At 33.1% G+C, this 25,255-nt stretch overlaps 1 protein-coding gene across 1 annotated transcript in view; it reads left to right on the plus strand.

The window, feature by feature from the left end:
- KYNU (kynureninase) overlaps positions 1-25,255 on the plus strand; it is a 147,296-nt gene that overhangs the window by 70,375 nt on the left and 51,666 nt on the right. Inside the window, exons 5-8 of the mRNA XM_001371076.3 lie at positions 6,197-6,258; positions 8,595-8,666; positions 10,350-10,424; positions 12,665-12,811. Of these exons, the coding sequence (XP_001371113.1) occupies positions 6,197-6,258; positions 8,595-8,666; positions 10,350-10,424; positions 12,665-12,811 (356 nt within the window). The remainder of the gene's footprint in view (positions 1-6,196; positions 6,259-8,594; positions 8,667-10,349; positions 10,425-12,664; positions 12,812-25,255) is intronic.

Consider the following 25,255-nt stretch of genomic DNA (forward strand, 5'->3'; position numbering starts at 1 on the left):
AATTCCAGTTATTATTTTTATTATCAAAGCGCATCAGTGAATTAGTACTTACAAACTATTTTGACTATAGTTAAAACTCACCAGATATGAATAGTAACATCAGACGTTAAAACAATAATATGGGAATTGGGATGGGGAGTAACTTTCTGTCTAACACAATGATAGGTGTTTAAAAACTTTACTTCGACTTCTGTTTATAAATCTTATATGAGAATTATAAATTAATGTATAGAATTGCAGAGTTTTGTGTATTTCAGTGATATGGCCCAAAGCTATAATAAGAAGAAAATATACGTTATTTTTACTTTTTTTGGATACTGTTATAGGTTAATTAAATTGGAGAAAATTAGGTCCCAAAATATGTTTGGGGTACAAATGAAAAAAAAAGCCTTTTGAAAAGATCTAAAATTGTTTTGTGGACATAAATCTCATCAAATGAAAGTTTTATTTGTTATTTTCAAAAGTCATGAGCCTCAAATGGGAAATGTGGAGGCATATTTAATGTAAAATATTGTCAAGCATTGATGATGGTCTTTAGATTAATTGGTTATTTTTGAACCCAGTTTTTTGCACAATAAATCATATCCAGTGATACATTTCTTTCACTTTTGATGATAAAATCATTGTTTTAGAGGTGGAATGAAAATTTTAGTTGATCTGGTCAAATTGCTTTATTTTAAAAATGAAAAAAAAATGGACCAAGAGGAGTTAAGTGAGTTATACAAAATCCACACCACACATTCTAGGAACATTAAAACATAAGCCTATTACTCCAAAAGTGTTTTTTTTAATTAAACTAAACAGTTCTATAGGAGTTAGATGTGCACTGGCATGAATGTTTCATGATCAAAAATATAAACATTTTCCACAAATTTCTTTGGCAATTTTTTTCAATATCTGTCATATTCAAAATTTGAATATTGCTTATATGAACCATCAGAAATGCTCTGTAACTTCAAAATAAGAGGAATCAAACATGTTTTACTTTGTTTCCTCATTTAGTGATAAATTCTCTTTAACATCATTGTTTCTAATTTTAGTCTAAGAACACTGAACATCAACAAAAGTCTCAATTGTCCTCATTCATGGCAGCTTTTCTTCATAGATCCAAAAGGAATAGACTAGGAAGTACAAATTCTGCTACCGAAGAAACTACTTTTATGAGTCATGGGATTGCATGGTATATAAAATGACAAATCTTTTTATGATGTTAAGAGTTTAAGGACAATATTGAGATGTTCTAGTTCATTTACCTTATATTTTAAATTATCTACAGTAACTTGCCTGAAATCACAGAACTAATAGATAGTAGTAAGGTGGGACTCTGACCATTTTCTTCTAAGTATAGATGGACCAAACTAATCTATTCCTTCTTTTATTAATGTATTGAATAAATATGTATTGTGTTTATTTGAAAAGAACTATGCTATGTATCATAGGATATCAAGGATAGACTCAACTTTGATATGCTTCCTGTTCCCAAAGAGAATATAATCTCTATAATGGTAATGTAAGACTTATAGAGAAATATCTACAATTTTATTTGATATATATTATATTCATGATTACATGCCCTTAATGTAAAACAGTAAAACAGAATCTTGTGAAGAAGTATCAGAAAATTCATGAAAATTCATGTTTAAAAATATTAATTTCAAAGAAAAATTAAATTATGAAAAGTATGGTGGCAAAAGTAGGAGTGGTCATAGAAACTGGGAAGTTTCATTTTCCCAATGAAATACCAGTAACAATGCCTAGGAAATATACAGTCATGTCAGGGAGAAAAAGGTGCTAGTAGTGTATAGAAAAGCCTATGTATTGTGCATGGAGGTAGTGAAAAAGATGTTGAAGGTGAAAAAAAAATTAACAAAGCAAAGACCATAAGTAAAACATTGGAAAAAATACTTAAGAGAGCAGAAGAAAGTTTAGAAGGTTGTATAGAAAGCAGAGATGTTGTGGGTTATAAAATTAATAATCAATAACTAAATATTATATTTTATAAAGTTGTATTAATAATAACTAAAGTGAAAGAACTACCTGACTTCAGCATGGTTACAGGTGCAAAAGAAGAAGAGGGAGGGGTTACAGTCACTTAAATACAATCATGCAAAACATGGGGACACAGAAAAAGGAAAAAGGATTCCAGCAATACAGAAAAGAACCTTGGGGAATGTAGTTTTGTTTAGGGGTTCAAGAATTTCTAACTATACATTCCCACTGTGATCCTGCTGGGGAGACCAGTCTCCCCAAAAGGATCATGGAAACAACTAACATAAATTGCAATAATTTGTGGATAAAAGGGAACAAAAGAACAAAACCAATGATTACTAAGTTGACAAGAAGCCAATTTGGGAGCAGTCCCCTTTGGTATGAGAGTATACATTCAAAACAAAGGCATTTCAGCCCCCCATAGTTCATTTGACATCCCAAAGTTGACTCTGGATCTTCTGGTGCCACATGTGGTCTCTGCAGGAATCTATCTTCATGGGGCATTCTAGATTCTGGGAGGTAGCAAATTTCTTATTCTAAAGTTACTAAAATTTAAATCAAAGTTCACAATAATAACTTGGCCCCACTGAGGTGAATAATAACAAACCCAGGGATCACTCAGGGATGCATGGCTGTGTTATGAGGTATATGAATCAATTTGCAAAAGAAAATAAAAAAAACATGAAACTATCCAAATAAAAGAGAAAAAAATAACTTTGGATGAAATACAAAATGTAAAAGTCTTATGTCTAAAAAAATCTAAGTAAAGGAAAAACAAATCTATAACAGGTTCTTGAATCGGGGTCCAATTAAAATGACTTAAGCAATTATGCATTTACCCAATCAGTAGACAAGACTACAGAAAGTTTGTCACACCATTAAAGACAGAAAAGTGACTAGATTATAGGAGCCAGCTAGGAGCCAAATTTGAGATACTTGGTAGAATGTGGGGCAAGGAAGACTTGCCTTTAACACATGTTAAACATCCATAACCTCAAACCCCAAACAAGTTCAAGTCCTCTTGTCATGACTCAAAATTTTCATCAACCCCATCAGGATGGGATGGTCTCTTTGACCTTATGCTGGATTGGCACTATGCAGTTTAGCTTTGTGCTTCTTTGGCACTGTGCAGTGACTCTTTTTGTATTCTCTTGACCTGGAATCAGACAGAATCATTAAGCAAAGTCCCAAAATTTTTTTTAAACAATCAAGGACATTATTTTTATAGTCTAAAGCTTCTGGGTCATGCACTAATATTAGAACAAATGTGCTTAAAACTTATATTACTGCAAAATAAAAAATGAAGAAAAATTTTCTCAATACTGGTGACATGTGCAAATACAAAAAGAAGAGAAAAAATAAAACTCAGATACTATATTGCACATGAAATAAAAAAATCAAAGGTTATTTTTTTTAAGTTTGAAAAATCAAAATTATATAGCTTAAAAACAGTGACACACTGTCAGCCATGTGTGAGTACAAGATGATTTTCAGAATAAAACAGTAACACAGAAGATAATGCACACTCAAAGAAGTCCCAAAGTCCCAAATTCACAATAGCCTAGTTAATTAGAATAGCAAACAAACCCACTATCATATTTCAAATAAATTATTGTATGACATAAAAAACCTACAAACTGGATATTTGTAACAATTTTTACATATGTAGCAAATCTTTCAACATTGGCAAACATATTTTTAAACAAAGTAAAATTTATTTGGGTCTAGAACAGCATCAAGAAATCGAGATTGTTCTGCTGGAAGTAAATTAAAATGAAGAGTTTTTCAGGTGCTCTTTTTTCCAGCTTCCTGATACATATAAAACACCTTGGAAGGAACATTTCTTTATTTCTCTACTTTCATACAACATTCTTCATAATGTAAATATAAATATAAAATGTAATCCATTCAGAAACCACTAGGTATTTGAAATTATTTCTGAAGACCCCCTAACATTATAATTAAATTCTTAGTTTATAAATTCTCTAAATGTTATATATAATTTAACCAGTTTTATTGAAATTCATCCATCATCATCTATGTGAAAATTAACAAAGGCAACATGTGATCTTCGATGAATCTAGTGACAAATGTTTGGACAAGATGTTCATGGGCTTATATAGAGATATTTTGTTCTTCAGCAGAGGTAAAGGTACAAATTAAAGATCAATATAGGCAAAAGAGAGTAGCTTAAAATGACTGAGTATAACAGAAAGATATTGATTAAATTAAAACAGATAAACTTAAAAAAATTTAAACCTTAAAGCAATCAGTAAATATAATAATATAAACCAATGAGGAGGTGTAGATAGGCTGTGCAATCAAAATCCTTTTCACCAATCCCAATATATTTGTTTGCTATTATAGGAGGAAAATAAACACAAAATAGTTAGCAATAAGGCTCCAGATCTCTTTTAAAGCTCCCTTCCTGTCCCCCATATTTATTATCCACTTAGATTTCATTTGTCAGAGGTCTGAATTTCCTCATAGAAGCACAAGGCAGAATCTCCACTCTGCATTCTTAGTTTACATTCTAATGGGGGAATTAAACAGGCAAAAAAGGGAGCTAAAAAGGAAGGGAGGTTTAGAGAGAGGGTAAGTGGAAGAAGAAGGGAAAGTTGGGGCTTTTGCAGAAGTTTGGAGAGTGAGGAGGGAATCCTGAAAAAGAGTGAATATGTGGCTGGTGTATCTCTCTCTTTAAATTAGAGATTCTGGGAGAAACAAGTAAATGAGGGCAAGAGGCGAAGGGACAAAGACTACATCCAGTTTGAGAAGTCCAGGGTTAAAGTGAACTTTTCTATAAATAAGTAGAGAAAGACCAGCGAGTTGAATGAAGCCTGGAGAGGAATGAATGAAAGAGGATTGAAGGGTAGGAAGGGGACAGGTTATGAAATTCTTTCAAATCAAAGAAGAGGATTTTGTAGTTTATTCTGAATATAATAAAGAGCCACTAGAGTTTATTGAATGTAGGGGGATAGAGAGTGACACACCTGGTCAGATCTGCATTTTAGGACTACTGAGTAGAGAATGGACTGCAGTAGGGAGTCTTGAGACAAGAAAACTGATCAAAGGCTCTTGCAACAGTATAGGTGTGATGTGTTGAGGACCTCCACCAGGGTGGTAGCAGTATCAGAAGAGAGATTGGCCTTATTTTCTTTATTTTTACAGATATGTCTATATTAGTAACAGATCCATAGAATGTTGGACCTAGAAGGTACTTCAGGTAACATGAATCCAAACTAATTATTTTGTAGCTGAGGAATATGTTTTCTCATAAGCATGTGCTCCAGTAAAAATGTCTGCCACATTTTACGTATTTTTTTTTTTACCAAATGCACATTGCTCTAAGATATTTAATTGATGCCTTCAAATATGATGGAAATTTATAGCTTGGGAAAGTCTATGATACTTTCAAAAAGAGAAAGAGCCCCAAACCAAAGTAACTATTGTTATTTTTTTCCTGCCTTGAATTCATAGGTGCCTTCTTTCTCCTAGACTAACTTCCTTTGGCTCCTCTTCCTTTAGTACCAAAGAATTTATTAGTAAGAATTAAAGATGGCAGAAATGAAGACTTGTGGAAGTATTGATGATACCTTCCCCCCAATAGATGATATACACCTATATTAATTGTTTTATACATCTGTGTGAATAGATAAACTCAAAGCTACTTAGCTTTTGTCTTTCGTGTGCTACGTATTTTATCTTGTAAGCTGTTATGTACTTCAACATCATAATGCAGAATTATGTTTGGCACTGAAACTTTCTTTTATTAAAGATGCATTTCAGTGAGACATTACTACCGCTAGTTTAAAAATGTGATTAGCTTTAATATCTTTTAGTCATATTTTAAAGACATACTTAGCACAAAACTGTACTGTTTGAGAATTTGGCTAAGAATCTAATCATTTGAATAAATCAGTTCTGAGTTTACCGGAATGAAAAATTACTTTATTATCTCATTTTTTTATTTGCTGCATCAAAACTGAAAACTAAGTGCATGTGTATGTATGGGTGTGTGTCTGGATAGTACAGCGAGTGAGGCAACTGGGTAAACTTCTATTTTATTGTGGTGACACCCTAAATATGTGCTTGCCTTCAAGGCCATTAAGGGAGACTGAATTTATTTGTTCCTTTTTGCCACCTGTCTCTAATAGAGCTTATGAAGGAACAAAAGAAAAATCTACCCTCGTGTTTGTTTACTTTACAGGAGCTCATAAGGATGAAATAGGTCTAATGAATGGTCTGACAGTTAATTTGCATCTCCTACTGGTAAGTGTGCTTTCCCAACAATCTTTAAATACATTTTTGGTTCCTGAATCTGATGTTTCTTTATCTTTAATTCATGAACTTGTGGTGGTGTATTTATTTTTAATAAGTTGCTGGATTATTTTCAATCTTACCAGAAAATGCTAGATCAAGATAAAATGCCTTTTTCATAATCACAAGCTTTTAAGGGTCTCAAGATCAAGATCAATTTTTGTTCAGAACATAAGAAATGAGAACCAGAGAAAGAGCAAGAGGAAGCCACTTTTAAAGAATAAATAAAAGTAATATATTTTTTTAATTATAGGACATACAAATCCCTGCTATCACAGAAATTCATCGTTTAATACTGCTACCTATCAACACAATTAAGTGGGATAGTGGGGGAGGTTGGTGTTGCTTTATTTTTAGGTATGGAAGGAAACTCATTAATTGGAAATTAACAGAAAAAGCAAAACAGGTACTTTAACATCCAAAGCATTCACAGATATTTTAAATTTGAGACCTTGTCAGTACTTTAATATTTCTGAAATTTAATACCACTCATTCTAAGTATTTTTATCCCCTGTTTTTATTTTTTTTATTTTATTTAGATTATTTAAAATATTTTTTCCATGGATACAAGACTCATGTTCATTCTCTCCCCTCCACTCATCCCCTTCTCATATCAGATGCATCATTCCAATGGGTTTAACATGTGTCATTGATCAAGATCTATTTCCATATTGCTAATATTTGCACTGGAGTGATCTTTTAGAGTCTACTTTCCCAATCTTAGCCCCTTCGACCCATGTGATCAAGCAGTTGTTTTTCTTTTGTGTTTCTTTTCCCACAGTTCTTCCTCTGGATATGGATAGCGTTCTTTCTCATATCTCCCCTGGGATTGTTCTGGATCATTGCATTGCTACTACTAGAGAATTCCATTACATTCAATTTTACCACAGTGTATCAGTCTCTGTGTACAATGATTTCCTGGTTCTGCTCCTCTCACTCCGCATCAATTCCTGGAGGTCATTCCAGTTCCCATGGAATTCCTCCACTTTATTATTCCTTTGAGCACAATAGTATTCCATCACCAACATATACCACAATTTGGTCAGCCATTCCCCAATTGAAGGGCATCCCCTCATTTTCCAATTTTTGCCCACCACAAAGAGCACAGCTATGAATATTCTTGTACAAGTCTTTTTGTCCATTATCTCTTTGGGGTACAGAACCAGCAGTGCTATGGCTGGATCAAAGGGTAGATATTCTTTCGTCACCCTTTGGGCATAGTTCCAAATTGCCCTCCAGAATGGCTGGATCAGTTCACAACTCCACCAGCAATGAATTAGTGTCCCTACTTTGCCGCATCCCCTCCAGCATTCATTACTTTCCTTTGCTGTCATGTTAGCCAATCTGCTAGGTGTGAGGTGATAGCTCAGAGTTGTTTTGATTTGCATCTCTCTGATTATAAGAGATTTAGAACATTTTATGTGCTTATTAATAGTTTTGTCTAAGTGTTTTTATATATCTATATATACATTTGACATGCCTTGAAATGGTAAATTTTTTCTAGTTAACTTTTATCCATGACTTTTGAACATCAGACTCATTTCTCAACACCCAGACACTCACATTGATTCTTTTCTTTGTAACTATATACATATAAAAGCATATAAATGTATTTGTATGCAAAACCTAAGCAATATAGCAACTTTATCTGGCAGTATATGCATCATTCTCTTCCAATAATCCTCCCACCTCGACCTAGAACAAAGACATGTTTCCTCTTCTTTTTAGTGTTATTCTTGTTTATGATAACATTTTAATAGGACAAAATTGAAAAAAAAGTTAATGTCACTGAGGAAAAATAATTGCAGTATGTATAAACCTAATCCTCCTAGAAGGTGTTCCTCTATCAGTGAAGGATACATATTGCATAGTAAGGTTTATTATGATTCATGGGATAATAAATGACAATGACTTATTGCCAGGTCTAAGAGAAGTCTGAAAATTAGCTTAAGACATAGAAAACAAAAATGTACAAATGAAATGAGGTTGACAAACTAAAAATAACAAAATGTGTTCAAAGTTACTTTAAATGAACATGATTTTTAAGAGTCCTTAACTAGAGAATTCTAACATTCAATATAGAGGAAAGAAACTGTTAGTAAAATTTTAATAAAAATTAATTTCATGAGCCACTTCTTCCCATATTTCTACTTTCTTGTTCATGACAACAGAGTTCTCATCTTTTTAATTCTGAAGTTCAATTTACTAATGTTTGAGATTATATAAAATTATAAAATGATTGAATTTGTCTTATTAATGTCTTGTCCAATAAATCTATTTTGTTTCAGTTATCGTTTTTTAAACCTACATCAACACGATTTAAAATTCTTCTAGAAGCCAAAGCTTTTCCTTCTGACCATGTAAGAAACTTTTAAAATATAACTATACATATATATATATGTATATATATATATATATATTCTCTGTCCTCTTTCTTGAGAACATCATTTGCCTGACTTGTATGTTTATTCACTAGTCTTTTCCAAGTAACTAAGATAAAAAAAAGATCTGTCAAGTGCTTTTGATTTAGGCATTTTTTATAGATTGTAGCTTTATTCCTTTTGTTCAAGTAAAACATGTGTTAAGGGAAGAAAAGATTGAATAGGGGCATTGATTTATTAGTCTTTTTAAAGACATTGAACAAACTGCTGGTCTAAATCAACTGAAGTTATAAATGTTTTAGTAATTTTAGTTGTTGTTTTATTTTATCAAATCAAATCAATACAAACCTCAGTGCTTTAACCCTTAAGCTTCCCACAACAGATATATGTCTTTTCACAGCAACCTAGAAATTAATATTTTGTGCTATTTTTATGAAAAAAGTCAATTCCTTTAAAAACTCATTTTTCAGGTATATGGTTCACTGATATACTACTGCTATTTCCACTTATTTACTCAACTCCAAGAAGTTAAATTTGAATTTTTGAGATAACACAAAATATACACCAAATTATTTTTCCCCATAACCCAGATACTTAGTATATTTTAGTTTTATTATTTAGGATGCTTGATTTTTGCTTTTATATCATTTAAATTGTAACTCTGATTGAACTATTTTGTATATTTACACTGACAGTAACTTAGTATTTATATAAGTAACCATAGGTAAGTCACTTAAGGTCACAGCCTCATTTTCAGGCAATCAACAAACATTTGTTAAGTACTAGTTCCATTATAGGCACTGTCCTGTTCAATCTTATAAGACTATATGAATATCACATGAAATAATTATTCTGATTTATTTATTTTTAAGCTCTAGAAAGCTCATTCTTCATAGCAATCTTTTGAATATTTTATAATTTTTATTTTACAATTTAAAAAACATTTTACAAATTTTACAAATTTTATTTTTTACAAATTTAATTTTTAATATTTTTACAAATAAGAAAACTGAAATTCTTCAGCATTCATTGATTTGCCCATGGTTCCAAAATAGTTAAATATATGAAGCAGGATTTTAATAACTTTCTCCCTACTGTAGGGCTTATACTTAATCCATCATTTCATATTGCCTCTTAGATAAGGCACATAAAACATTTTGCAAACCTTATGGCTTTTAACGAATTCTGTACTACTATTGTTGTTGTTATGGCCAAATGAATAACTACCCTCTTGGGCATTGTGATTGAAGTCCTCAGATTAGATACTTTGAAAGTTTTCCAACTTCTAGAAGGAGTCATCCCAGCCATTTTTCACCAGGGCATTCCAGGGACTCAATTTGTTTATTTATCAATAATCTTTTCTATTTACAACTCTCCTACATCATAAATACTTTCTTTTTAAAAAGTCTTCAAATAGTTTCAAAATGCAAGGGATTATAGTGAGCGTATCATGACACACTAAGTGACCTTGACAAGGTAGTTGAGACATACTATTGCCTTTTTACACATATCCCATGAGGTTTCTGTGAAGATCAACTAAATAATGTATGAGCTTTACAAACTTTAAAGCACTACACAAATGTCAATTGCTAATCTGTTATCATTGTGATTGTTGTCTCTCTATTCCTCATGTTAATTAGACCTTCCTTCTTTTCCCTTCAGTATGCAATTGAGTCACAGCTGCAGCTCCATGGACTAAATGTGGAGAAAAGTATGCTGATGATAAAACCAAGAGAGGTATAGAAGAAAGAGAAGAGTATTCACAATTCTTCTGTTAAGAATTTATTTTCAGTATTTTGTGGTTTAATTGTTTTTTTTCATTGCTCTTCTTCTTCCTTTTTAGTTATTAGGACTTCCAAGGAAATAAAATCATGTTATCATTTAGAATTTTCCTTTAAATAGAAAATTGGAATTTAGAGATTTTAATCTTTTTCAAGGGCATTTAAATATATAGCCTAAATACTGGTATGTTAATATCTCTAGAATATTCAGCATCCTTGAAATAAAGGTTCATTATATGCAAGACTTAGAAGTCTATTATTTGTGGTATATACTATTGAAAGTGGAAAGAAAAATAAGAACTTAAGTGCCTACTATGTGCTAGGCATTGCACTGAATATCTTATTTGATCCTCACAATAACCTGTGGCTAGTATTATTCCCATATTATAGTTCAAGTAATTGAGGCAAATAGAATGTGAAGCCTTGCAACAGTCAGTCTATAGACACATCCTAATTGTCCTAACTTTAAAACAATTATTTTTCAGTTTCCTTTTATTCACCACCCTTGTCTTTTAACAAGAAACAAGTTGTATCAAAGATAAACTTTTTCAGCATCTAAACCTCCAGTCTGTCTGCCTGACTACAGACTATTTATATGGCCATGGTTTAAAATGGTAGATGCCTACCCTATGATTTTTATTCTTAAATCATCCACATACCAGTACTGTGCAGTAATTTGTTTAAAAAATGTGTCCTGAGGGTAACTAGGCAGTTCAGTGGATAAAGAGGCAGGTGTAAAGAAGGGAGCATCTGGGTTCAAATGTGCCATTAGACACTTCCTAGCTATGTGACTCTGGACAAGTCACTTATCCTTCATTGCCCAACTTTTCATGTTCTTCTACCTTGGAACCAATACAGAGTACTGATTCCAAGACAGTAGGTAAGGGTTTTTTAATTAAAAAGGAAAAAAAATAGGGCCTGCTTCTGTGGGTTGGTAATCTCAGATGAACAAAAGAAACTATGTTGAGGTCAATTTAATAGCTAAATTAATGGATATATTCTCCTTCAGTTTCTATGGCAATTTTTAGGGCCTAAAGACTCAAAGAATGGCCTATTCTGCTCATTTCTGTTTAACATCTTAAAGATAACTCACTAGAGTTCATGAGGTCATAGATATTGCTTTTAATAAAATTTTAATGAAATAACATTGATTGTTATTTTGATTGACTATTTTTAATACATATAACAATTAGAGACTGTGCTATAAAGATCCATGTGCTAGACTGAGTCAGGAAGACCTGGGTCCAAATCCTACTTCTGACATGACCCATGAAAAAATCACTTGACCTTTATGGGCCTCATCATCTCTATCAGTGGAAGAAATTATCTTTTCTACATTAGACATTCTCCAGAAAAGCAAAATTGCATCCCTTATTCCTTCAAAGCAAAAATGGAAGTGTACAGATTCTCATATTATAGACTTTAAAGCCACAAGAGACAAATGACAGAAATTCAATGGTTCTTCATAGACTAACCAATATCATTCATTCATTACAAACCTGATCTAGACTTTGTCAAAGGAAACAGTATGATTTTACTCAACAATTTTTTTGTTTGTTAGATATATTATGGATTATTATTAGACAAGTTAAGCATTTTTATCGACCATATTTCCATTAAACTTTGTTTGATTATATTCCTTCAAATCTATAACACTAACATTTTGTCATAAAATTTTCCAAGTTTTATAACCAAGGACCTTTGCATAACTCTATAATTATAATCTGAATTAACCTAATGACCCTCTTAGACCAGGCCCAGGCCAGTTTATGAGCAAAAGAACAACTTCTGAAGTTTGGATAAAGGCATCAGTATTGTTAAAATATTCACAGTTCAATTCAATTCAACTGGTTTGACCCCAAGTCTTTTGCACTAAAAAATTAATTTTATTTAGCATTTTCACTACTTAGTCTGTAGGTAATGGTATATTTCATATTTTACAAATTCATTTTCCTGTTGGGGAAAACTGAACAAAAGGCTTACTAAGCTTAATAGAACATGATATAGTTTTACATATGGAAAATCTTTGTTATTTTGTGGGCTTGGTGGCTAAATTTCTGTAGCTCATTTACTGCCAAAGATATACTTTTGATCTTCCTATGTAGGCACCTAGATCACAAGAAAAGATAGATTATGAAATAAGAAGTGACAGTTTTATTATTGCTAAGGTTGACATAAAAACATACTCTATTTTAGGGAGAGGACACCTTGAGGATGGAAGATATCCTTGAAGTAATTGAGAAGGAAGGAGACTCTATTGCTGTGATCTTGTTCAGTGGAGTGCAGTTCTACACTGGGCAACTGTTTGACATACCTGCAATCACAAAAGCTGGACAAGCAAAGGTATATAGAGAGCATCCCAACAAGGTGGTTTTGGTTTTTGTTTTCTGCTATTTGTTTTTTTGCAGTAGATGGTATTCTAGGGAATGTTCTATCACTTTTAAAGAAATGCATTTTGTTGTGGGGGGTTTTGGGGGTGAAAATGTTTAAGAGATACTTAATAGAAGTATAAGAAAGACAATTCTTTGTAACTCATTCCCCTCTACTTTTATCATACTACTTTTAGCTTTAAAATTATATGTATTCAACACATTTTAGCCGTGATCTATAGCCTCCTCCCCACTCACTAGCAGCTGCTTTCTCAGCATTATGCCTCTAGTTAGCAAGGCAGGTGAGTTCCCTGTAGGGTTGACATCATTTGTATGCAGCTGAAGGGAACAGGAGACAAACAGAATTCTGATTATTATCACCTACTAGATATGACTGCCTTTGAGTCAACTCTGCTTCCTTTTTGGTAGTGTGCTAAAATTTTGCTATAGGATGTATTTCAGGATCTCCTTTTGATTCATGCTTATTTTGAGTACCTAGAAAAAAGTAACATTGCTTAGATTTTATTAACATCGAGTTTCCTAATTCAATAGATAATTGTAAAGAATAAAATGAATTATTAAGTATATAGAGATAATATTTTCTTAATTTAGACATTAAATATTAAGTACCAAAAAGGCCTTTAATCTTATTGATATACATTTTTTGCTATTCCAAGAAATCCAAGAAATTATATTGTCTCTTAATAGGTTGCCCAGTTATAGCATTACAGATAAATAGTTAACCATTTGGTGGCTTCATATTTCTCTGTTTACGTACATGTGCAGGGAAAACAACATCATTAGCATTCATTTGGCTTTAAAATGTGTATATTCTGAGTAATTCTGAGTAAAATTCTTAATTCTGAGTAAAATACTTAAGAGAGCTACAATTTGTTATCTACAGTATTTAAATAACTGTAACCCCTCAGCAATCTTTACATTAGAGAATGGCACAGCTCACTGAGAGGTTAAATGATTTATCTGTGCTCATGCACCTAGTATTGGTCAGAGGGTAGGATCTGAACCTGTCTTCCTCATACCAAAGCTAGTCATTTGCCTACTCTGCATTACTGTATCCCACTCTAATAATAATTATAATAATAATAGTACCCAAACTTTATATATTTATTTAAGTTTTGCAAATTAAATATTTACATTTGAAAAAACTGAAGGCAAGAAAGGTTAAGTGACTAGTGCAGAATCACAGAAGAAATAAGGGTCTGTGAAAGGATGTGAACTTGGATCTTCCTGATTCTGTGTCCATTCCTCATACTACTTCTAACCTCGTCCACTTTAAGCACATCAAGTAAACCTGAACCAAAGTATTTCAACAACCCATGTTAGCTATTTTAATGGTAATAACCAAATTGTATTTGAACATTAAGAAGTGATGAGGTTAATATCTGTGAAAAGCCTATTTAACATATTCAGTTCCTGAAGCTAATGAATGGAACTAATGAAAATAAATCTTACACCTTTATCAACCTCTAGTAAATTTCTGACCAGAAATTCAAACAGGTTTAATGGATAATTGCATGATATTATGAAATACACAAATGTAATGTGTTCTCAATTTAGTTATTAAATATTAAGCACTAAAATAAAGGTCTGTAACCCCTTGGCATCCACATGTGTCTCACAAATCTTAGAAATCTCTGTAGTGACTTACCTAAAGACTTTGTCTTGTTTTCTTCCTCTTTTATTTTCTGAGTAACCAGGAGAAATTTCTCTCATTTGGGATTTAATTAAAAATTCCATTGTTGCCTGTTGCCAAAGGGATTGCCTTGGAGTATTATAGCTTTACAGTTCATCTACTAACAAAACCATCTTGTTTAAAATCTGAAATGTCCTCCCTTCAACTCTTTTGAACATCCCATTACTAGTTGATCCATTGCATTTTTGTCAAAGAATTTTTGGGTCCATCTCATTATCTTAGTTGTAGGACTAGCATATAATCTGATAAAGGTGGTTCACAGTTTCTTATGTATAATGCCATCACCATTGTCAGATATATGCCAAGAACTTCAAACTAATTTAAATACTGACATCTTTTTTTTCCTAACTCTAATTGAAGCAGAGTTCCATAGGTAATAGTTGCACCCTTTTGGCTTCTTAACAAACTATGTGTAGAGAGATAGTTGAGTTCATATGTATCACCACTAGAGTGAAAGGTTAAGTGTGAATAAATCATAGAATCTTCCATGTAAAGTAAGAACAGACTTCAGAGGTCATCTTATCTAATCTACTTTTTTATAGATAAAAAAGCAATGTGTTCATGTTAATAGAGGTAGTGAGCAAAGTAGAAAAGGAGAGAGAAGGAGGATTGTGGACAGGGGATGGAATTTTTTTTCTTGTTGAAGATATTGCTATGGATAGCATCTATTTCTATATGACACATGCTTCAAACTCTTTAAAAGTAGTTGTGATAAAAATGCTAATGTTTTAGCTAGGCAAGGATATAGCTATATTAAATGATCATAAGTTGAAAGCTAGAAGGAACCTCAGAGGGAAATTGGTGCATGTTGTAAAAATTGAGCAGATTTTTATGTTGCACACATGTGAGCTTTCTAACAGTCTTATGCTCCTAAATACAATATATGGAATTGCCAAGTTTTATTTTGTTCTTTATTTTTCTAGTATGCCTCATAGCAGTAGAATTCAGAATTGTATTTTGTGATTATTATCATTATTTTGTGCCATCATGTCAAGGACTACAGTTAAACTTGAGAAGGGTTTTTTTGTAGTTTTTTTGGATTTTGCTATCAGATTGGTCAAAGCCCAACAACCTTGGAATTGGTTGTCTAGTTGAAATGTCTTTGTCTTTTAAGTTGGAAGTTTGAGTTAAACTATAATTTCAATATTCACCAATGGTCATTTTAATTCATTAAACATTTATCAAACAACTATTGTGTGCAAAACCAGTCACTTTGGTGTAGTAGTAAGAGGACATATACTTTGGAGCCAAGTTTCAAGTCCGCCCTCCTTTCCATACTATCTATGTGTCCATAGACAAATCTTTTAAACTTTTGATGTCCTCAACAAGTTTTCAAAAGTGTGAGTTACAGAAGATTAATTTGGTAAGCGTTCCCTCACACCACTAAAATCCAAAGACTGTTTTTTAAATGTGGGAGGTACTAAGTATACAAGAAAAAACTAAGAAATAGTGCTTGTCCTATGTCAGGAGATTCATTGTTTAAAATATAGAAAAGTACAATATAACATAAGGAAGAAGAATATACTAAGATAACTACAATCAGATGGTATCTGAATTGTACCTTGAAGGAAGCCAAGTATACTGTCCATCTTATTTAACCTTGGGTGTTGTTTAACTCTTTGGTTTATATTTAAAGAATTATATTTGATTCTAGTTATATTTTTTAAAAATTCATTTGCCAATAAAGCAAAACAAACAAAAGCAACAACTGATTTTACTATTAATCAAACTTGGCACAATTTCACTCTAATACTCCAATGTTCATCTGTCACCTCAGTCATCATTCCTTTCAGTAAAAATACCTTGACCCACTCATGCTTGACTTCCCAGTGCAACTCAATTTATAATCCACTTTATGTTCACAATAGGATTACCATCAGTATTCTGTAAGTCTTTCTTGAGTCTTTTCTTTTGACCTCAAGTGGATGCCATTTATGAGTAACATCCTTTCTGGAATGTATCCCCCTCTCCCAACTTGAATTCACACTCAAGGATTTAGTCTCCAGAGAATGGTTATTAACTAGGGGCAGCCATGTAGTTGGTTGTTCCTCCTACTGTAGCTTATAAACCTTTCTTTAATCAGTGTTCTTCCAATTATTAATCAATCAAAACACTCAGCTCTTTCCAAAGGTATACAATCAAATGGCATAGCAAGAATCATTGTTACTAAACCTCCATATGCCTGTAAAGCTGAGGTCACTCAATTTTCTGAAAATATCCATAGCATCCATTGGAAGATTAAATTCAAAACTTCATTTTATGTCAGTGAGGCATAAATGGCAAAGATAATTCATGATTCCTGACATTTCTCTTTAAAAAGTCCTCTTGTGAGGTTTTCAGTTTCTTCTCCACATCTTGATTCTTAATTGCAAAGGGTCATCCTCCTTAAAGTTCCATTAGGCAATAGTCTCTATGTGCATCTCTCTCAGTGTGTGACTGTTCTCTTCTAAACATTTACTATTGTCTAGAACAGAAGTTGGCATAATTTGACCTGAGTCATATCTAGCCTTCTGCATGTTTTTATATGGCCCCTGAGCTAAGAGTAGTTTTTTTGTTTCTTTTTCACATCTAATACAAAATAAAATTTAATTTATAAGTGTAAAAAAATTAATAGTTCACTAATTTATACGAAAAGGTGAGAGCCAAATGTGATTGGCAAGGAATAATTTAATGTGTGCTTGGTCTTGTAGTTCTTCTTTTAAGAAAAGAGAGAAATTCCTTTCTTCTCCCATGAAAGGCAGCCAGGAATGGGGGAGATAGGGGAGAGATGTCTTCCATAGGCATATTTGAAAGCACTTCACAGTTGAGCTATATAACTATTTAAAGCTATAAATAATTTACTTTCTTAGTTATTTACATAGTTCCCTTCTTTACTCAATTTAGGAGGCATTTACACCTGATAAAGGAATCAAGGCATAGACTCAGCTCTATAACCATTGTACACCATCACTGACATCAAGTGCTAACACTGTAGATCATGTATGACTATATCAATTTAGGTGGGATGTGGACCTTTCTCTCCTACAGAAGAAATACCTAAAGAGTAAATATTTAACAGCTACATGATGAATAGAAAAAATATGGTGCATGACTTTAATAAAAAATATTGCTGTGTGAAGAAATATGTGAAGAATACAGACCTAAATGGAGTAATTCAAAATAAAATAAAGAGAAAAACAATAGGCACAATTACTATAGCAATGTACATTCAAATAACAGCAAGAAAGAACTGAGTTCTGTGTAATTATATGATAAGTCTGACCCTAAAGAAGTGATGAGAAACTACAAATCTATCTCTTATTTGCAGAGATGTGGATCTTTGGGTATGGAACATTGCATATACTTTTAGACTTGGTTGATCTATTGGTTAATTTTACTACATTTTCATTTTTCTTTATTTTTAATTCACTATTTCAAAAGATTCTTTGTTACAGAAATAGTATGATACAGTATATAGAGTACTAAATTTGGACTTAGAGATACTGGGTTTGAAAGTTAGATCTACTACTTATACTTGTGTGACCTGAAATAAATAATTTGAGGAATAGTCTATGATGGGATACTAGTAACACTTGATTTTTTCTATTGCATTTTATTCTTATTCTGCAATAAGAGCAAAAGAAAGAAGTAACAATTCTTCCAGATAAGAGAGGAAACAACAAATATTTGACCTTCAAACTTAATCATGTCATGAATATAGACAACATCCATTCTTTATACATTCCTTTAGAATGTATGGTTTCAGTTCTTTTTCATTTTTTGCCTTACCTGAAACTGTCTTTCCTAGTATGAAAAATATTAGTTTTGTTTCACATGCACCCAAAATGAAATACATCCCTGAAATTTAATCATTAAAATGCTAGTAAAGCTAAGTGAAAACTTAATCAAACTCTTCTTTTACTTTATTAGGCTTACCAAAACTTGTTAAACTATGTTGTTTCAAATTTAAGCCAGTAAAATGTAGACCATTAGGTAGATTTAAACAGTGTTATTTTGTATATGCAAACATAAGAAAGAGAAACCTTGAAACTTCATATTTTATAATTGTCAAAAACACATGGTTTGTTTTACTCACTTTGAGGAGAATGAAACCTATGGATTACAAAATCTAAAGCTCTAAATCTTACATCTTTCCCTATAAGTTTTCTTGCTATTGTAATGATGGGAAGTACACTATGTATTCTGTTACAAGCACAGATATGTTAGCAAATGTAAGTACAAAATATATATTAATAATGGTGTGGGATAATCCTGGAATATAGAAATATATGTAAGTAATTCCTGCTTTAGCCTTTTTTTTATTCAGAAAGCTTATAGAATAAAGTAGACTTCCATATAATCTCTAATTCCACTTCCTATTTTATTACTTTGTACCCCAATACAACAACAATAATAAGGAAAATGATACCAATAACAACAAAAAGAACTTCCTGATAGACTAGAAAGAGAACTGGATTTGAGTCCAAAGATTAGGATTTATATCTTGGTCTGTTACTTACAATCTTTTTATTTAATGTCTGTGGACCTCTGTTCCCTCTTCAGTAAAATTAAGGAGGTAGACTGCCTCTTAATCTATGACCTATGATCCTACAAAGTCTGGTCATCAATCTGGCTGAGTTCCATGTTCATTTATTAATTCCACATTGAAATTATTATATCTGACAACTCAGTTATCTGCCTAGGGTTTTTCCATAGAACTTTCTGGAATAAGATTATTCTTGTCCTGGAACATACATTTTATGTAAACATCAAAAAAAGTTAGTCTTTCCTTCCTTCTCTGTAGACCAAAATTTCCCTTATCTATGTTCTCTTCATATTGTCTGTGCCCTGAGATTCAGTAAAATCTCCAGTTTTCTTCATATGACTCTGTCTGACCCTCAGAAGATCAAAATATATGAGTGGCAGTTATATCCAGAAGTTTTGCTCTTGATATCTTTTTTAGTATAAACCATCCATTAGCATATTAAAGCAATAATAATTAATGTTTTCTCATCCCAAGCTTATGGAGGTTCCTTAGCCTAAAAATAATTTTGGAGAACTATATTTGGGAAAGTCATATTTTTTAAACCCTCACCTTTCATCTTAGAATCAATACTATGTATTGGTTCCAATCCAGAAGAGTGGTAAGGGCTAGGCTTGCCCAGGGTCACACAGCTAGGAAGTGTCTGAGGCCAGATTAGAACCTATCTCTGGGTCTGACTCTCAATCCACTGAGCCACCCGGCTGCTCCCAAGGAAAGCCATATTTTTGGTAGATCCACCGGCATTTAAAGCTGTGCAACCAGTAACCTTGTGTTAAAGTATTCTTGTTTAAAAACACCATTTAAAATTTTTTAACTTAAACATCAAAGAAAATGAACACTCCTTCATACAAAGTAGAACATAGAGGATTGTACATGAAACTATAAATCTCTTTTTCACTCTTGCGTTGCCCTCTAAGTATATATAAATCCAACAGGCAACTTTCAAGGCTGTACTCTTTAACTGTTTCCTTCTTGTCTTCCTTCTATTTTCTTTTCTACCTTTCATAGAAATATTTATTTATATTATATTGAATATATGTACATATATTGTTTTATTCTCTAATTATGATTTACTTGTGGCATTTTTTATATTGCTTTTGATAAGATGTATTCTTTCCTTTGAGAACTACCTATTCTTGTCCTTTCACCTTAGACTAGGTTTTTCTTCATTTATCTCAGAAGACAGAAACAAATTGTAACCTTTTAGTGCAACATTTGACTGCTCTATTGACCAACTAAAGACCTCATTCAAACACTTATGAAATGTACCACTTATAGATGAATAAAAAGGTTATTAAACAGGGAGGATGACCAGTTATTGTCCATATTAAAGGAAGCAGAATAACAAATAGTTCTGGAAATTGGGTAAACCCCACTGACTCCATCTTGTGACTCAATTCTGGAGCTAGCTGAGTTCCCTTTATATTCAATCATGGGTGTAGGCCAATTTCTGTCTTGTGAAAAAACTTTATTCAGCTGTGAGAATTGAACAAGAGCCTTACTGCATTGTTTGAACCTAGCCTGTGGCATCTGGAAAGTCAGAAAAAGTTTTACCTGCTACTTATGGACATTTAACTAAGGTCCTAGGTTATGGTGACCAGAAACCTAGTCAGATGCAAAGGTTGATGCAAGGAGTTTTCTCTTATCTCAAGCAAATGATATAGCTTACCTAAAAACAGCCCCATCCTTGTCAATTATGTATTGTTCCCATGTTCCTTTGATTGAATACAAACACTTGGGAAGAGTGGGAAACTTCTGATTTCAGAGAATTGCACCATCCAAACTTTGAAGTTTTCTAATCATTCTTTGAATTAGAAATCATATTATCAAATTTTCCATCTTGATTGTTTTCTTTTAATTAATTGGTTTTGTTTGATTAATTGTCTTTAGTACATAAAATCTTGCAGTCCAGTGCCAAAGCTGAGGAATTTTGGTCTGGAATTTTTATTCAATTAGCATGCATTATTTAATAAATTGAAATGCTGAGATCCTCCAAACTTTGTTTCTTCAGTCATTTCATCTTTCATTCACAAAAATATTTATTGATAGTAAGAGAAAAGAAAGATTTTATGAAGGATTTGAGTGAGATATCTTTGGAAGATTTATAACAATGTGATTTCTCACTATATCTCTCCTTTCACTTACCACAGTCTACTGTGCATAACACATATTTGAAACCACAGTATTATTAGATTGTAAGTTTAACAAAAATAGAAATTGTATTTTATTTCATTTTAATATGTTTCACAGTACTGAGGAGACCTTGTACAAGGCAGATACTTAATCAGTGTTGGATTAAATTAATAATGAGTGTGTGAAACTTTAAGGTATTCTAAGAGATTACCAAATTTCCTTTGTTAGGTCTTTAAAAACTGAATAGATAGTTTGTATCTGGATATTTTTTGAATCATATGAGGTGATCTTGAAAGACCTAATGTTCCAACTTTCTGATTTAGATAAAAGTCTACCCAAATCACCCCATTCCAGTGGTCAACTGTCTTATCATTCTACCTTTTACAATCTCCATTTTTAAAAATAGTCCATCCTTTTCATTCAAATCCTTTTCACTACAGTATTACATTGGTAAATCACACTCAGCCTCCATACATATCTAATCCTCTATAACCCCTAGTTATTTGCTTGTCCTATTTATATTTATACAAGCATTTCTCATGTTGAATATTATAGGAAATTAAAGTTTTATGTTAAATAGGAGAATTCTATAATAATATTGTGGTCACTGATTTAAAGATATTGGAACAAGTCAAAAATGACTTTTAGTAGCTTTATTTACAAAGAGGTAGAAAGAATGAAAATAGAAAAAAGGTAGATAAAGAGACAGGTTTTAACAAGCCTGCTAACCCATCTCCAGTGAATTGAGGCTCAGCCCCGCAGGAGCTTCCTCACATCCAATGGTGTCTTCAGCTAGATTCTACCAACACAGTCTCCTCCAAAGCCAAAAGCAGGTATCTCCAGAACCAAACTCTCCAGAAGTCAGGAAAGGAAAGTCAACTACTCACCCATCCAAGAGGAACTAAAAAGGAGAAGACTGGAGGCCAACTCCCAAGGCAAAGTCCTCCAACACTGAAGTCCAAAGGAGAAGATCCAGGAGCAGTCCTCCAAGAAGCAGTCCAAGAACCAAGGCTGAAGGTCCAAGGTTGAGGGAAGGTCCAAGGCCCCTCAACAGGAAATTCAGGACTTTTTTTTTTAATAGTATTTTATTTGATCATTTCCATGCATTTTTCATTAAAGACAAAGATCATTTTCTTTTCCTCCCTCCCACCCCCCATGGCCGATGCGTGATTCCACTGGTATCATATGTGTTCTTGACTTGAACCCATTGCCATGTTGTTAGTATTTGCATCAGAGTGTTCGCTCCGAGTCTTTCCTCTGTCATGTCCCCTCAGCCATTGTAGTCAGGCAGTTGCTTTTCCTCGGTGTTTCTATTCCCTCAGTTTGTCCTCTGCTTTTGGATAGTGTTTTTTTCTCCTTGATCCCTGCAGATTGTGCAGGGACATTACACCACCACTAATGGAGAAGTCCATTATATTCGATTATACCACAGTGTGTTTGTCTCTGTGTACAATGTTCTTCAGGACTTTTTATAGTCACTTTTCTATGTCTCTTCCTGTCCCTTCCTCCACTTTACAGGAACCAATTGCAGTCTTTCAGTTTGTCTAGTACTGCCCAGGGGCAGGGCAGTGGCCTCTGGAGTTGTCACCCACTTTAGTCAGTGACTTGTGAACTCTGTGTTGTGAATCTTAAAAACTACTCAGACTGTACCTTAGAAGATTTGGTAAAGCTATTCCCCTATTGTAACAATGGAGATACTTGATCAGGAATGTATTGGGAACTTTTAAAATTACTCCACTCTACTCAGACAGTGCCTTAGGGGAAGATAAAGTTGTAAACTCCTGATAGAACAATGAAAGTCCCCAACTTATAGTAAAGCTAGAACCTTAAGCTAGGTCTATTTTTAGATCTAATACAAAAAGGTGTTAAGTACCTGTAAAGGTTAAATTAGTACCTAAAAAGGTAAAGTAACTTACAAAAGGCAAGCTTAACAAGAGGTATAAAGTCCTCAGGAGATTTAATCTAACCAGAGGAGGTGAAAACCAAAGAAGGTGAAAACTAAGAATGGGCAGTCCTGGAAAAAAGCATCTACTGTGATTGGTAGACGTGAACATTTAAGGGAGGTGTCATAAGAGAATTTTTCTTTTAAAGGAGGGGGTAGAAAGTCAGGAGACAATTGAATTCAGTTTGGAGAGCAATTTCAGTTCGGAGTGGAAGAACCCAGCTTCGAGACAGTCTTGTGACCAACATTCTTGGGTATGAATTACTAAAGTAAAATATATTTATGGTAGTTTATTTATAATAGAGAGAAAATATTAAGGAATGAGATAAAGGGTGAGAGAAAGACCCAGATTCTTTTGAGCCAGGTAGAAATTCTAAGGACCTACCCAGGGGAAAGAGTCTCAAGATGATGGTTCTTTCTGGGAGGTTCACACCTCCAGAAAGGCAGGAAAACTAAGTCAGCCTTTTCACTCACCACACCACAGTGTCTAACTAAAAGGAAAGCAGTCTGAGGTCTCTTGCACAAGCTCCTGCATAGTCAAGTTCCACAGCCAAGTCCTAGTGCCTGTCTTCCAGTCTCTCCTCAAGTGTCTGTCTTCCAGGCTCTCCTCCAAGTGACTCTTCTTCACTCCAAGCTCTAGAGACTTATCCTCCAGTCCAATTCTGAGTCAGAGTACTTCAATCTATATATCATCTGGCCTCTGTGGTCCTATATTTAAAGATATTTTTCTCTTATGTCACCTCCCCTAAATTTTAAGTCTACCAATCACAGCAGATGCTCCTCTCCAAGGATTCCCACTCATTCACACATGAGTCACAGACCTCCCACTCAATGCATGAAATGGGTGTTCACACCTTTTTTGTTTAGATCACACCTTTAGTAGTTAGTTTGCACCTTTAGTGGTTAGTTAGTTTTTTGTAGATTAAAATGGGCAGATCTACTTCAAATACTGAGTTAACACTTTGGGATTTAAAATCTAAGAATAGACAGGGGATTACAATTCATCTTCCCAATAAAGGAAGAGCTAAGTACCTTCATTGTTACAATCAGGGGATTGCAATTTAATCTTCACAAACTGAATGTGATGGACAATGATTAGGCCATGTTTCTGTATAGCACATTTTGAAAAATATTACTTACTTCTGCATATCATATATAAAACATAGCAAGAAAAGAAAAGCTCTTTAAATAGTACTTGTTTGGGTTTTTTATTGGTTGACAGAGAACTCAATAATATTAGTAGAAATTTATATTTCAATAGGAAAAGCTGAGATGTGCACATTTGGGCTGTAAAACAAGTGTTGATGATGGTGATAAACATTAATGTATGGTCAGAATGACTTGTTTCAGATTTCTCTTTTGTGCTAGTAATAAAAATCAATTTAGAAACCATAGCTTTTTAAAATATCCAATTTAATCATACTGTACAACGTGCAAAGTGACTCTGGTTTCCTTTATAAACTATGAAAGTAATATATAACTGGTACTCCATGCAGGAACGGCACTATCATTTTTCTCCACTTTAGTAAACTAGACACTTCTCTAAAGCAACCTTTCACTTAATACAAAATTTTTAAATGCTGCCATCTAGTGAAATTTTTGCAAATAGCTTGTCAATGTTTCATTGCTTTCAGGTTTAGCTCTTTCAGAATTATAGGACCAGAGCTGGAAAACATGTCGGAAGTCACATAGATTAACTCCTTACCTGAAATGTGAATCCCTTCTACTATACCCCAAAAGAAGTGGACATATTAGCTCTGCCAGAATTCCATTTGTCATGGAGAATACACTACCTATGCAAGGAGCCTATTGTATTTGTAGCTCTAATTCTGAAGGATTGTTTCCCCCTTAATAAGTCAAATACTGCCTCCCAGTGGCTTCTTCTCCATTTAGGGAAAAGGAGATGAAACTGAGCTTTCACTTTCAGTTCCTTAAGATATAATTTCTTTAGGCCGGGCAACTTTAATTCATTGGGAGTTAGTAGGAGTCTTTTCTTTATCTTGCTTTCAATTCACTGTTTTGTTTTGTTTTGTTTTTAAACCTTTACCTGCCATCTTAGAATCAATACTAAGTATTGGTTCCAAGGCAAAAGAATGCTAAGGGCTAG

Source organism: Monodelphis domestica, chromosome 4, assembly GCF_027887165.1.
Source record: "Monodelphis domestica isolate mMonDom1 chromosome 4, mMonDom1.pri, whole genome shotgun sequence".
In the NCBI taxonomy this organism is placed as follows: domain Eukaryota; kingdom Metazoa; phylum Chordata; class Mammalia; order Didelphimorphia; family Didelphidae; genus Monodelphis; species Monodelphis domestica.